The sequence below is a fragment of the Aythya ferina genome (assembly GCF_964211825.1).
Source record: "Aythya ferina genome assembly, chromosome: 2".
NCBI lineage: Eukaryota > Metazoa > Chordata > Aves > Anseriformes > Anatidae > Aythya > Aythya ferina.
The window spans coordinates 158,986,004-158,999,633 of NC_140297.1; the positions used below are offsets into that span (position 1 = coordinate 158,986,004).

Here is a 13,630-nt window from a genome sequence, read left to right on the forward strand (position 1 = left end):
GAGCAGTATGGATGGAAAAGACTGCTGAAGTCTGAGATGCTCAAGGGATAGCATGATGTTTGATTTAAGCCTTTAGAAACCAGAGATGAGCACTACCTGGAATAACTTAGGAGCCATCTCTGCTCTCCGGTGCAGTGGTGTTATTGTTAGGTATGTTATTCAGGAGGGTGGACTCAGAAAAAGAAAAAAAAAATGAAATATTAAAATAGAAGATAAAAGCAAAGCAAACTAAGGCTGAGCCAATCTGATTAATAAAGGATGCCAGGAGTTGGTGTTAATTTGTGTCTGATTTAAAGTGCCTTGTGGGTGGAGAGAGAACAGCCCACAAGAAGCAGCTGGGCTCCTTTTCCATCCCCCAGCCCTGCTGTTGGTGCGGCATGGTGGGGGAAAGAGGAGCACACAATCAGGCGATTCATCCCCACGCTGTCGCACTTTCCAAAGGCAAAGGAGAAGAAGGGAAGGGGGGAGAGGGAGAGAGAGAAAAAAGCCGCAATCCAGTTCTCATGAAGAGCTCCGGCAGCAAATGTGATGCTTCTGCTTGTCTAATCAGGGTCAACCCATCCCATCGACACTTACCAGCCCTGAGATATTGATGGGCAACCGTGATGAAAAGGAGGAGCTGGACTGATGCTTTTCCTTGTCTGGTTGTTGGGGTCAGGCATGCTGAGTGATGGAGTACCCTAATTAGCCCTGGTGGGGCTGGCAGTGCTCACCACCTCCTCCTGAGGACAAAGTTCCCAAATTATTTGCAGAGCTGAGACAAAGACAAGCTCCCCCGGTGACTGCCACTTGCTGGAGGAGTGAGGGGGAAAGTGTTGATGAGATCTTTCATATTGCATCATCCGTGGTCCATCTCTTGAGCACCTAATGAGGAGCTTCTCAAAGCAAGTGGGCTGAGGTGTAGATCTCCAGGTGTGACCTCATTCTCATTTACTGGCCCTTAACAGTAACGGACAGAAATCCTGTCTTCATCAGAGGACAGCTCTGGCCAAAAAGGAGTCATGGGAAGATGCAGGGACCCTGCCCAGAACAGAGGTGAAGGTGGGAGCATCAACCAGCTGGCTGGCTCACCCTCAGGTCTGAGCCACCAAGAGTAGCACCCGGATTTGCTCCCTATGGAAAGGTCTCCACCAAATCTTCCAAAGAAAAACCAAAGGACATGCCCTTTGCTATTCACATCCATTCACTCTTTCTGAGGCTATGCCTATCCTCGTAAATAAATGTGGGATTAAATGCAGGTATGAGCATGGTCCCATGATCGTCCAGACCATTTAATTACTTGCATGCTCCCTGGTGCAGCTTTGGCCCAAGACCGTGCCAGGGCACAGTCTGGTAGATGGCTGAGCCAAGGGACTCTCTCCTGCAGGTCTGTGGGATGAGGCCAGCCTGTTTTGCAGAGGAGGAGAGCTGAGGTGTGCGGCCTCAAGCTGTGCCATGCTTGGCCCCAGAGCCAGAGAACAGTCCCTGAACTGTTTTGTTCAGCCGCATAGACGTAGCCCATGGAGACAGACAGCAAAAGGGCAAATTAGCATTTAGTTGGCATGTGAATTTCTGTTCTTCAGGAACAAAAGAAGGACCATCTGCTCATTGTGTCTCGCTCTCCACCAACCTGTGCTGGATTTCAGCCCATCCCTGAATGGGGAGGCAGGACAGACCCTCCTGGGAGTGTCCAGGGAGATGGAGGATGCCCACCTTATGCCACTGTGTTGGGCAACCTACCTTCTGGACAAAAAAAAAAACAGCGATCCCCATCTTTTGGCACGTTCCTGGAAGGTCTGTTTTTCTCTCCTGTAATTTCTGGCTTAGCAAGACTGATTCCTGGGCTGCACACGTGGGTTTGTCATTGTGAGGTGCCGGGGAACACCTGGCTCTGCATGCGGGTGACTTATGGTGAGGTTTCTCTAAGCAGGTGCTGGGCTGGAAGCAGGACGAGCAGTCTCAAAATCACTCAGGAGGAAATGGAAGCAGAATTGCTTGCATGTGGCTTTGTAGCTGAGGTCCATTTAGCAGTGTATTGGATAGGAACCTAAATATAGTCCTGTCTGCCAATGTCCCCAGCCAGAAGGGAAAGCCCATATAAATGAAGGAGCATGTGAAAATCACAGGCTTTGTTGTCATCCCGGTGATGAGGCACCACCTGAGCCCTTCTCAGAATAAATGTAAGCCTTCCTCATTCAATCCTTCATCTTCATCAAGGCTGCATGCAGACAGCTGACCAATGCCAGCCCCAAACCAGCACATTCCCGATGCTGCACAAATAGCTCCACAGCATCCTCCACCATTTCTTCTGATTAAATAAAGCTTGGGCAAGTGCCTCCTGATAACCACCACGCTCGCCCCTCACTACTAAGCCATCCTCCCTCCCACCTCCCTTTGCTCAAGGGTTCCTGGAGAGAAAGACTGAAAATGGGAAAAGCGTACATCTGGCTCATTTATGTAAATCCTGAACGGCTTGTGGTGAGGCTGATAGATGAGATGCAAGGAATAAGCTGGCTCTTTAGTGCCTCTGCCATGATTGCATCCCTTTGCCTGCCTGTGTCGCTACAGGCTTCTTAGGATTTGTGGTAGGGGAGCCTGGAAGGCAGCCTCTGCCCTGAGGAGCCTGCAGTGACTGTGGGGTCTCCAGGGAGCAGGGTAGGAGGGTGCCCTGTGCTCCACAGTGTGGTGAGCTCAGGTAGCTGAGACCCCTACATCTCTCCCTTATAAATGCTGGAATGTTTACTTATGGAAGGAGGAACATCCCATGCAAGTCTGTGTGCACAAGAAAAGGCTGAAGGAGAAGTTTTCCCCCAGCTGCACCTTTTCATCTCCTAGGAAGAATAGGAGACACTTCTGGGACCGGCGGTTACACCCAGACCATCATGTCTAACAGCGACTGATGGACTTGTCCTCCACAAATTCTCTAATCCGTTTTGGCACTCTTTTATACCTTTAGCCTACACAGCATCCTGTGGCGATGAGTTCCCCAATTGAATTATGAGCCGTGTGAAAAAGTACTTCCTTTTGTTTGTGCTCGGTCTTTGGGATCGGTAAGGATGGCTTTCTGCGTCACGAGGCTTGATTCACTGCTGCTCCCCATGTCCCTTGAGGACCCTGGGGAGAAGGTGCTGTAGAAATACACATATTTATCACTTTTTTAATTTAATATTTTACATTTTTTTGGCTGCAAATTTCTGCTGCTCCAAGGTCATGGTTGGATCCAAAACTTCAGAGACTTGGGGCTTTAAAAGGGATCATTTTTATTCCTGTTTCTCTCCACCTTCAGAGCCTGTGCTCAACCTGGAAGAAAGGCTCCATGATCACAGGCTCTGGCTCAGATTTTTCTATATTCTCCATATCTTTGGGACATTCCTTTTCTTCCAACCTGGTGTCACCAGAGGACCCCAGCCCCTGATTACAGACGATGTAGGAGAAATTGGAATCACTTGTACAGCAAGTCCAATCCTGTGGTTCAAATTCTTATGTGCTCCTGACTCTAAGGATGGAGAAAGTTAGACAAGGGAGAGATTCATATCTGTTATTATTATTATTATTATTACTTTATTATTTATTTATTTATTTATTTATTTATTTTTGGACCTATACCCTGAATCTTCTTTTTCTTTCTGCTGAGACATATAAGAAAATTGCAAATCTGAGCAGTACCGTGTTAAGGTCTTTCTGTATGCAATTTAAATAGACATCCTCACCAAGCATTGGAAACTGAATACCTAAAATTATGAGCTGAATTCCTGGTGTCAGAAGAGGAAAACATTCTCAATCCAGCTTTAATTGCTGAGATTGCAGCATTCAAAAACCAAGCATTGTGCACCTCCAGGGTTGCTGTACAAAACTGGAGAGGCACCAGGACTTGCACCCGTGCAGGGCAGCCTGAAGCATATCTCAGGACACTTCCTAGCCCGGCTTTGACCCCAGCCAAAAATCACCGCCCTTGTGGGCACAGCTTAGGGGACATTAAGCACTGCAACAAGGCTGCTCTGCTATGGGGACAGGAGATTCAACTACATGGACATGAGCATCATCATGAGCACCCAGACCTCCCTGAGTAGTCCCAAGCCCTGGGGGCTCCCATTTAGCTCCCCAGCTAATGACAATGCTTTTATCCTCCCGCTGGTTTTCCAATCAATCATAGCCCAGTCCCCAGCAGGAATGAGTGGAGAGAGAAGTGGTCCAGCCCCTGCCTGCTTTCTGCCATCCAAGAGGATGACCTTGCCCTCAGAGGCCCTCTTGTGTAACCTGGTCATGGAGGAATGGGGTGGGAAAAGAGGAAAAAATGCCCCAAAAGGTTGGCTGTGGAGCATTTATGGGCAGAAGTAAGGCAAGAGGGACAGCAGGAGGTTCATAGGGTTTGACGGGGAGAATCCAAGGTGTTTTTGGTAAAATATGAAACCCATGATGGCAATAAGCTGGGGATGCCAAGGGGTGCAGGTGGTGCTGGCATGGAGGAGATAGGAACTGAACATCTCACAGGGGTCAGAAGAGTTGTGTATTCCCCTGGGGGTGAGGAAATACCCAGAAGCAGTGTGACTGCCACCACTCTAAACCCACTGTGGGATTTACCTTACCAGAATTAACTTAATCACTGTGGTTTAATTCTGCTCTGCTAATGGGAAACTGAGGCAGAGAAAGTGGCAGTGTTAGATGTAATCAAGACTCCTATTGGATTCCTCCTGCCAAGAACCCCGTAGACTCCTTGGCCTCATTATGCATTGGCATCTAACCCACCTCCATGCCACAAAGTCCTTGAGAAATTCCTAACCCTGGTGCATCCCCAGTGGGCTGTGCTGACAGCACTGCCCTCCGTGAGAGGACAGCCGAGGACAAGCATCTGCAGCTCCGGATGAGGTGATGTTAAAAAACACCGAGCACACACATGACAGCTGCGTGCTGGGGCTGCGATGGGCCCAACAGAAGGTGCTGCAGAGCCCTGGGCTCAGTTCCTTTGGGCAGCCACATCTGGGAGCAGATGGAGCACATCTGGCCCTCCTTGTCTGCCAGGCTTTCCTCCATGGAAGGGTTTCAGGGTCCTGCATTTTAGGGTCTTGCCTTGTTGCTCAGGTGCTCACTGAACCAACTCACAAAAAAAAAAATAAAAAATAAATAATAAAAATATATATCTATATATAAATGAAAATTCAGAGTCAGGAACTGATCTTGACCCCCTGCACCCCTGCCTGACAGCTTTAGCCATGGGCCCATCTTCCATTTTCTTACTTGGGAGAGGAGGTGTAAGTCTTTAATGTTATTAATCTGATATCAGGATGAAATCCTAGAGTGTTGGGAATGAATCACTCTCTTCAGCGTCTTGTTGGAGCTTTTCAGATCAATGAAGAAAAACAGAGGAGGCTTCTTACATCCATTTTTGCAGGTGGGGAAACTGAGGCACGGATAGGCAGAGGTGCTTAAATGGGAGCAAATACCAATCCTGCAGTCAGGATTAAAATCTGCCCTCTGGCTCTTCCCAGCAGTGTCTCTCCATCTGGCCGATGCTGATAGAAGTCAGACATGGGATGGTTCAGTCAAGGCTCAGGAGCTTTGGAATTTCCTGAAAGCAGTTAAAAGCCTCTTTGAGCACCCCAGCATTTCCCCAGCATTATCCATTTCTACATCTTATCTCTCAGCCCACTCCCCAGCTCCCCTCTTCTCTGAAAATTGAAATGGGAAGGGGGCTTTGACCCACAATCAAATCCCCATCACGTCATCAAATATTCCCCATCCTATTCATGCTGTTCGTGTAGGCTGTCCCAATCTACCGGAGTCCACCCCCAAAGCGTGTACCTTTACAGGATGGAGCTGAGAGAAATTTGGGATGAAGGATGTTAGTGTGTTTGAGTATCATTTATTAACATGGCAGGCAGGTGAGCATCAGGCTTTACTTGCACTCAGGAGACTGAGATGGATGGAGGCAGTGAGCAGGATGGTCTCTGTAGCAGCAGAATAAATCTGCCATGAGGCAGATTTTCATGAGGGGTCCATGAAAAAATGTGAAAGAGCAGGAGGGGAATGGGGCTGGACCCTTGGCTATCTGACCCTCGTCTGCTTCCCAAAGGGGTCTTGGCCAAGTCCAGCTCTCAGGATTTGGTCCAGAGGTAGACCTGACCCAGGGAGCTGGAGCAGTTCCACAAGGGAGATGTGGTGGGTTGGAATCCTTTCCAGGATGTTTCCCACACCTGAAATCCCTCTAGAGGGTGGATGTGCACTAAAATCAGGACGAGACCTAAAGGATTTCCCAGTCCTGCAATACCCACCAGTCCATCCTTTTTCCCCTTTGGGTCCTAGTTTCCACCAGGTTCTGCTTTACCAGGAAATAAAGGCAAATCTTTGCAGATAACTCTTTCTGGGAAGGATGAGAGTGAGGGAAATCCTTGTAGAAGGCAGAAAAGAGGGAAAATGGATCATTAAAAAATTATTAAGCAAAAACCTGATTTTAAGCACTGAATTTATGGAAGTTTTGCTGCTCCAGGACTGGTCCAAGCTCCAAGGACTGGTCCCTCTCTAGGTGCCAGGTCTGAGCCCTTTCTGACTTCCCCATGCACTGTTGGGTGACAGATGCCAGGATATTTCTCCAGGCACCTCCACCGCGCTTCTCTCCCTCTCTTCTGTAGCAAGAAGAAAATTTCCAAGTGGTTGCAGTGTTTTTTTTCCCTTCTGCTAGCAGATCTTTGTGAATAAGGCCAGGGCATATACATTTCCCCTGTTTTCTCGCAGTGACAAGGGACTGAGCTTTTTCAGGGCCAGGTGGCTTTCCGCCTCCGGCAAAAGGGATATTTTGTTTGATATCGGGGGATTTCTCGCAGGGAAATGGGAAGCTCCGGGAAAGGAAGATTAGCTTGATGAGAGTGGTTTTCACCCCGCTGGGGTGTCAGCCATGTGCCAAGGTCAGGAGGAGGAAAAGCAGAGGGAGGTAAATCCTGGACGATAGCACAGCTGAGCCCACAGGCAGGAGAGAAGGGATTTGAGGTTTGGCAGATTGGTGTTTGGAGAGATCCTATGGCCAGCAGCGGGGAAGGACGCACTTTCTGCAGTCGTGGTTTTGCTATTTTTTTTTCTTCTGATTTGATTTGATTTTTTTTTTATTATTTTATTTTTTATAAAATGTGTGTGTGTGTTTGTGTGCGTGTCTAACAGTGCCCTCCATTGGCCAGACCCAGACTGCTGCTGCGCCGAGAACCCCCTGCCACCAGCAGAGAGGAGAGGTTGGATACCCAGGCGGGGAGGCTGCCCTTGCTGTGGGGAAGGATGCTGGGCAGCACACGCATCCTGCAAAACCCCTGGGGTAGGGGTGAAATGTGTCTGGGGCACAAGGATGTGTGCCAAAAGCAAGCATGTGTGAGAGTGATGGAAATCTCCAGCTTCAGACCCAAATTTTCTTGATTTACCATTACCGTGAATTCACCATTACAGCTCGACAAGTTTTGCAGGCTCCAAAAGTCACACGGAGCAGTGCAAACTAGGTGATTAAACCCCGCAAGCAGTCCAGGTCCTATATGTAATGTGTGATTCAGTCCCTGCCTAGGTTTGTTTAAGCTGCAAAGATCGATCTGGTTCTGTTTCTAACCCTGCCTGGCCCTGTGGGTGCCAGGGTGGGACGGGAATACTCAGCAAGAGGAAGTACAAAAAGACTGCTGAGGCTTTGGGCAGTGATGTGAAGGTGCATGGGCCATGCCAGTGGTTCAAATCTCTTATTAAAACCTTTTACTTGACCACCTTGGACTCATGTGCAAGGAAATCAGAATGGGGGAGTCTTTTGGACCAAACTTATCAGCCTCTTTCTGCAGTTGCTTGGGATGAAAACTTGTCTTTCAATGGGTACACGCATAAAGAGGGCAACATTTTTGCCCTTTGGATGGTCCTTGAAAAGCTCAAACAAGGGGTGGCCCAAGGTAATTCACAGTCACCTGCTGTCCTCAAAATTTCCTCCAGCAAAGGCTTCTCTGCTGGTCCCATCTCCTGCTGGAAGAAGGAGCATAGCAGAGAGAGCCGGGCTACTTAGGAACCAGACGTGGCAACTACCAGGGGAATAAGGGCAAATTAACCCATCTGCCATAGGTACGGGGTTTTCCAGGTCGGGACAATCTGTCTTTTCATGCAATTATTATCAACTCCCCGGCCGCAGGCTGCAACCTCTTGTGTGCATCCCCCTTGGGGGATTAAAACGTGGCGGATCGATCTCCTTGCTGGAACGCAGCATCTGAAAAACTGCCCGTTGCTTCTTCCCCATGTGTGTTGGGCCAAAAGTGCAAGTTTAGATGGGGGGTTGCTTTAAGGAAAGATTCCTACTTCAGTAAGAATCAGCTGAAGGAGAAAAAAAATATGTTTATGCTCCTTATGGTGAAACCCTCCAGATGGGACCGCATTCAGGGGAAATCAATTCTGAGACCTAACAACCGTAACACAGCGTCCCATTAACGGGCCTGTTTAGTTAAAGTTTGTTGGCTTTTACGGTGTGCTTTTTTCCCCAAAAGGGGCAAGGGGAGGGTGAGTTTTGTGCTTTCCACCTCTTCGTTCAGTAACAGGGATGTGGCCGGCGTGAGAAAAGTCAGGTTTGTGGAGGGCAGGAGGCTTGGGCTGGATCCCAGGAGCTGAAGTCACCACCAGGGGCCAGATCCTGATGCTCTCCATCAGCTCCCAGCCCTGTCTCCTCCTCATCTCGTTGCCATGGAGGCGCTGCTGGCTCCTGCAGCTTCCTTCATGGGCTGGACCAAAGGTTAGGGTGATCCTGGCTGGCTCGTGGTGGGAAGGTCGGGTAGACTTGGGCTTTTACCAAGGCTGTGCCCACTTCTGAACAGCACGAGCTGCCCAGGCACTGCCCTACAGCGAGGGAGAGATGAACCAAAAGATCTGAGACTCTCTGCTCCCTTTCACAGACTCAGCAAGCATGCTTCACTTACCGAAGCTGATATTTAAAACATTCACAGTCATTTGCAGGCAACCCCTCCTGCTAATCAGGATGACCTCTCCGGAAATTTATAGGATGTTTGCTTGATGCCTGTGGTTTTCCTTGCAACCGAGCGGTGCTTTGCATCCACTAAGCAGGCTGTTGTTCCTGAAATCCAGCCCCTGAGGCTGGCACGGGGAGGGTTGCACTGCGGAGTTCTGCAGGCTGCAAAGCGCCATCAGGAGTGGGGATCCGACTTCTAAAAAATTTAAGTGCAAACGCATTTGGACTCCGTGCTGATTAGTGTCAGGTCTAACAGACACGCAGGAATCTGCTGGCAGAGGCTGCAGTGATTTGAAGCTGGGCTGAAACCCAGTTTGCAAACAGCAGATCTGACTTTCCAGTTCCCTAACCCTTTCCTCCCCAGAAAAAAGAAAAAGAACAAAAAAAAAAAAAGAAGAAAAAAAAAAAAGGATTTTTCAGAAAAGGGGTAATGCAGAGGCAAAACTTTAATATATGGAGAGGAAAGGAAGCAAGAGGTGAATGTGGAGCTGCATTTGGCTATTGGCTAGGAGCCTGTCTCCTCCCAAATGCACAGGATGGTCTATGGGCTTCATCTCTTGTTTAAGTGTCTCCTGGGAGGCAGGATTTGGTTTAGCTGCATAACTCATAGATTTGCTGGGAATTCATCTGGCTGCTGTGAAAGCTTCCTCTGTTTGCAGTTTGGGAAGGGAGAGCTTGAGAGCAGGGTGGGAGAGGGCAGGTTTGGGGGCAGGTGGTGTGGTATTGATGGGGATGTGAAGAGGATCAGAGTCACTGCCCCTCTCCATAGCCGGGGAATTCATCCTAATTCCTTCCTGGCAGTGCCAGCTTAGTCCCTGATCAATAAGATGCACACCCCAGGTGATCAGAGTTAATTTTGGGTTGCAGCCCAATATTTGCAGCTGAGAAGCTGGGCTGCTTGCACCCAGGTCTCCAATGCAGAGGACCTGAGCAATTCTTTTATTTTTCTGTTTGTTTATTTTAGACCATGGAAACTCCTGACATCATCCTGATACTCGTCAGTAAGGTTTGGTAGGGGGAACCTCCCTGCCTGAGGTTAGAGCTGCCCTTTCAAAATTGGGCAGCAGTCCTGGTTTGGAGGAAATACGTGCTGCAGGGCCAGGGAAATCCTCACCCAAGGGGGAACTTCTGATTTCCTCTACCTGGTGTGAGCCCAAGGGGCAGGAAAGAAAAGGGCTGGGAAGATAAGAAGTAAAAGGAGTCCCTGGCTGGGACATCCCAGGGATGGGGACACCTCCAAAGCTAACATGGGGAGGGTGATGTGGGGCTGTAAAGCCTACCAGAGCTTTACCAGAGCTCTACCAGAGATACACTGGGGCTGGGGATGCTGCATGGATTCTTGGCATTGTGAAGGGTTAATGGAAAAAATAAAAAACAAATCCCAAATCTCTTCTCTTTCTCTCCCCTCCTCCTTTCCTCCCTTCCCTTTTTTTTTCCAGGTGTTCTTTATGGCCACAGGAGGGAGCTCAAATCCAGACATGGGAGGATTGGCTTGATTTCGGATCCAGAGCCTCTTAAACTCTCACTTTTCCTCTAAGCTGGTCCCTGTTATGTCCAGGATCTGGCACCTGCTTGACATTTACTTTGAGTTCCAGAGGACCAGAGACCTAGGATGAGGAGCATTGGATCTGCCCTGAACCTGCTTTTGGTATCGCCACTCTACTTTGTGTGGACCGTGGTCGCTCTGGACCTGGCACAAACTCCCTGCACCACTTTGGTCCAGGGGAAATTCTTTGGGTATTTCTCCTCCTTCGCCGTCTTCCCGTTGAACTCCTCTCTCTGCTCTTGGATTATCCAGAACCCCGACCCTCGGAGGTACACCTTGTACATGAAGATCCTCAAACCCACCGGCGTATGTGACCACCAGCACATCCGCACCTACCAGTTCGACTCCTTCCTGGAATCTACCCGCACCTACCTGGGCATGGAGAGCTTTGACGATGTGCTGAAGCTCTGTGATGGGTCCACCCGCTACGCCTTCCTCCAGTCCAACAAGCAGTTCCTCCAGATGAAGCAGACTGCACCACCAGGGGTGGAGAACGGACCCGTGCGGTGGAAGCCCATGAAAGCTCAGGAAAGGGACTTCTCGGTGGAATACCTCGTGGTGGGCAACAGGAACCCTAGCAAAGCCGCGTGCCAGATGCTCTGCAAGTGGCTGGATGCGTGCCTGGCCATCAGCAGCAGCTCCCACCCCTGTGGCATTATGCAGACCCCCTGCTCTTGCTCGGGAGGGGAGGTCCTGGATCAAGCCAGTGAGATCCTGGGGCTCGCAAAGAAGAAGGAAGATTGTTACAAGGATGGGATTTACTTGGAGAACTGCATGAGCAGCCCGAAGGACAGCAGTGGAGTGGAGTTCATGGGTGAGTGAGGGGACAGCCGGGGGGGTTTGGAAGGAAGGGATGGTTGGGTTGTCCCCTCCTGGGTCTCATGTTGTTCCCACCATGTGTGTATCCGAGTCTGCAAATGCCTGCTATGAAAAACTTCCTCGCTAATTGCTAGGCAGATCTGGCAACCCCTGGTGGCTCTTCATGAGTGGTTTCCCCGAAGTGTGTCCTAAATTGTTTCACTACTTCCTCAGGCTCTTTCCTCACTTGTTTTACTTCTGCAGCTTCATTGCAGCTGAGGGTAAGTTGTACCTGAGGGCAAGCAGTTCCCCAACGCAATTAGAAACATCCTAGAAGAGGCAGGATGCAAGCTACCTCCCGAGGTGGGCTGCACTCAGCAACCCTATCAACCCTTTAAATTAATGGGAAAAAAAACTTTATCTCCAAGGCTGGTTTGAGAGAAAGGCAGCAGAAGGCATGCTCATTTTGTTCTCAGGATCTCAGCTTCATTTTCCTTCTGGAGGCTTTCAAAAAGAGAGTTCACCACATTACTTGTGCGGGGCTACGTGGTGCCTTTTGTTTGGGCTCATTCCTCGGGTATTTGGTTCGTCTTTTGTTCTCTTTGGGATGTTGAATGTGATGTAGGCTGTGCCTGCCAAGAAGCCATGAAAGGGATGGGGAAGGAGGAAGAGAAAGGGTTGAGAATAAAGAAAGAAGATGAGAAAGGGTTGAGAAAGGGTTGAGGAAGGAAGACGAGAAAGGGTTGAGAACAGGGATGAGATGCTCCTGAAGTCTGATCCTTGTGTGTTGCTGCTGCACTGTGCCGGGGAGAGAAACTCTCCTTGCATCCATCCCCACCGGTGTCACAGCACTGTGCAAAGCAAGAGGGAACTGGAGGGTCAGAAAGCAGAGCCGCTATTTCAGGGGCTGTGTCAGATCTGCTCCCGTCCCACCTGCCAGCAGGCAGCTTATGTAAAGCGGGGGTGTGATGCTAAATGGGAATTTGGGCAGTGTGGAGGGCAGCCTCCCATTTGGGCTGGCCGTGGGGGCTTCTGCCAAGCTTTTGCAGTCCCCCTCCCAAGCAGGGGGAGAATTTCTGCAGGTGGAAGGAGGCAAAATGTGCTTGTGGTAGGCAGGAGGTTATCAGGCAGAGTGATTTTCTTGCAGAGATTAGGATATGATCAGGTATCAGTGCTTCCGTCGGTGTATTTCGGGGGAGATTTTGCTTCTCGCCTCTCTGTAAATCAATACGCAGAGTCACACAGATGAGCTGTAAATCCTACAAATTAGTTCCTCGCCGTGCCCCTCACTCTGGCCATGAGCACAGGGGGCCAGTTGCTCCCCAGATCCCAGATTATTATTTTTTTTTGCAGTGTCCTTTTCCTCCTGTACAAACAGCTTGCTAGGAGCACTGCGCTGCCCGCCTCCTCAGAGCGATGCGAGCCTCCTTCAGTCAGGTGCCACGCTCTGCCTTGGCTGATTGGAAGATTTATGCATTCAACCCGAGCAGCGTGACCTTTTTCATCGCAACCAAAGGTGAAATTTGAAAAAAGATTTTCAGCAAATCCTGAAACGTTCAGGCTTAATATTGGCTTTTGTAAAAATCTCTCCTAGTCCAGCTTGAGTGTTTGAATGTTCCCAGAAAATAAATATGGAAGAGGCTCAAAGGTGGCTGAATCTAAATCCTTTTGGGATGTCAAATATTTGTAGAGAGTGTAGATTACTTTATTTTATTATTATTATTATTATTATTGTTTGCTGGCTGCTCACATCTGCTCTGTGCTGAAGACAAAGAATTAGCATCTTTACTGGTGGGATGCCATCTACATGGAAACAAAGCTTGCAGGGCACCCGGCCTCTCCATGTGCTGCTCTGTCTGTCACTGTGTCTGTTTTGATTTTTGCAAAGGCTTGATCAGGAAGATGGAGGCGAGATCCAATTTGGACAGCGAGCCAGCGATCCCTTAACAGAGTTCTGTGGGTGGAATATTTTGATAGGGTTTCTGATTTCTGAGCACTGCTGATGGTTAATGCTGTTATTGTTGTCCTGATTGTATGATTGTATTTGTAACATTCTTCTTCTTTTTAACGACTTTTTTTTTTTTTTTTTTTTTTTTTTTTTCTGCTGCTTCCTGAGTCATTTGTTTTTTTTCGGAGCCTGTCTTGACACTTTTGTCTTTGAACAAGGGTGTATGTGTGTGCTGTACTAGTCTGGTCTGATAACTTTCAAGGCATGTAAGGAATTGTCATATATCCAGACACCACAAAATGTGGAGCCTTTTTTTATCCCAGTGTGCCTCCTCTCTACCTGGGATATTTTCAGTTCCTGAAGGATGGAGAATGCACCCACGTGGCAATGTGCTGGG

At 49.0% G+C, this 13,630-nt stretch overlaps 1 protein-coding gene across 14 annotated transcripts in view; it reads left to right on the forward strand.

The window, feature by feature from the left end:
- Positions 1 to 13,630, forward strand: part of ADGRB1 (adhesion G protein-coupled receptor B1) — a 260,069-nt gene that overhangs the window by 62,275 nt on the left and 184,164 nt on the right. For all 14 annotated transcript variants that reach the window (XM_084509051.1, XM_084509056.1, XM_084509057.1 and 11 more), the window contains exon 2: positions 10,381 to 11,301. In XM_084509051.1, coding sequence (XP_084365177.1) covers positions 10,554 to 11,301 — 748 coding nt within the window. In that variant the 5' untranslated portion in view covers positions 10,381 to 10,553. The remainder of the gene's footprint in view (positions 1 to 10,380; positions 11,302 to 13,630) is intronic.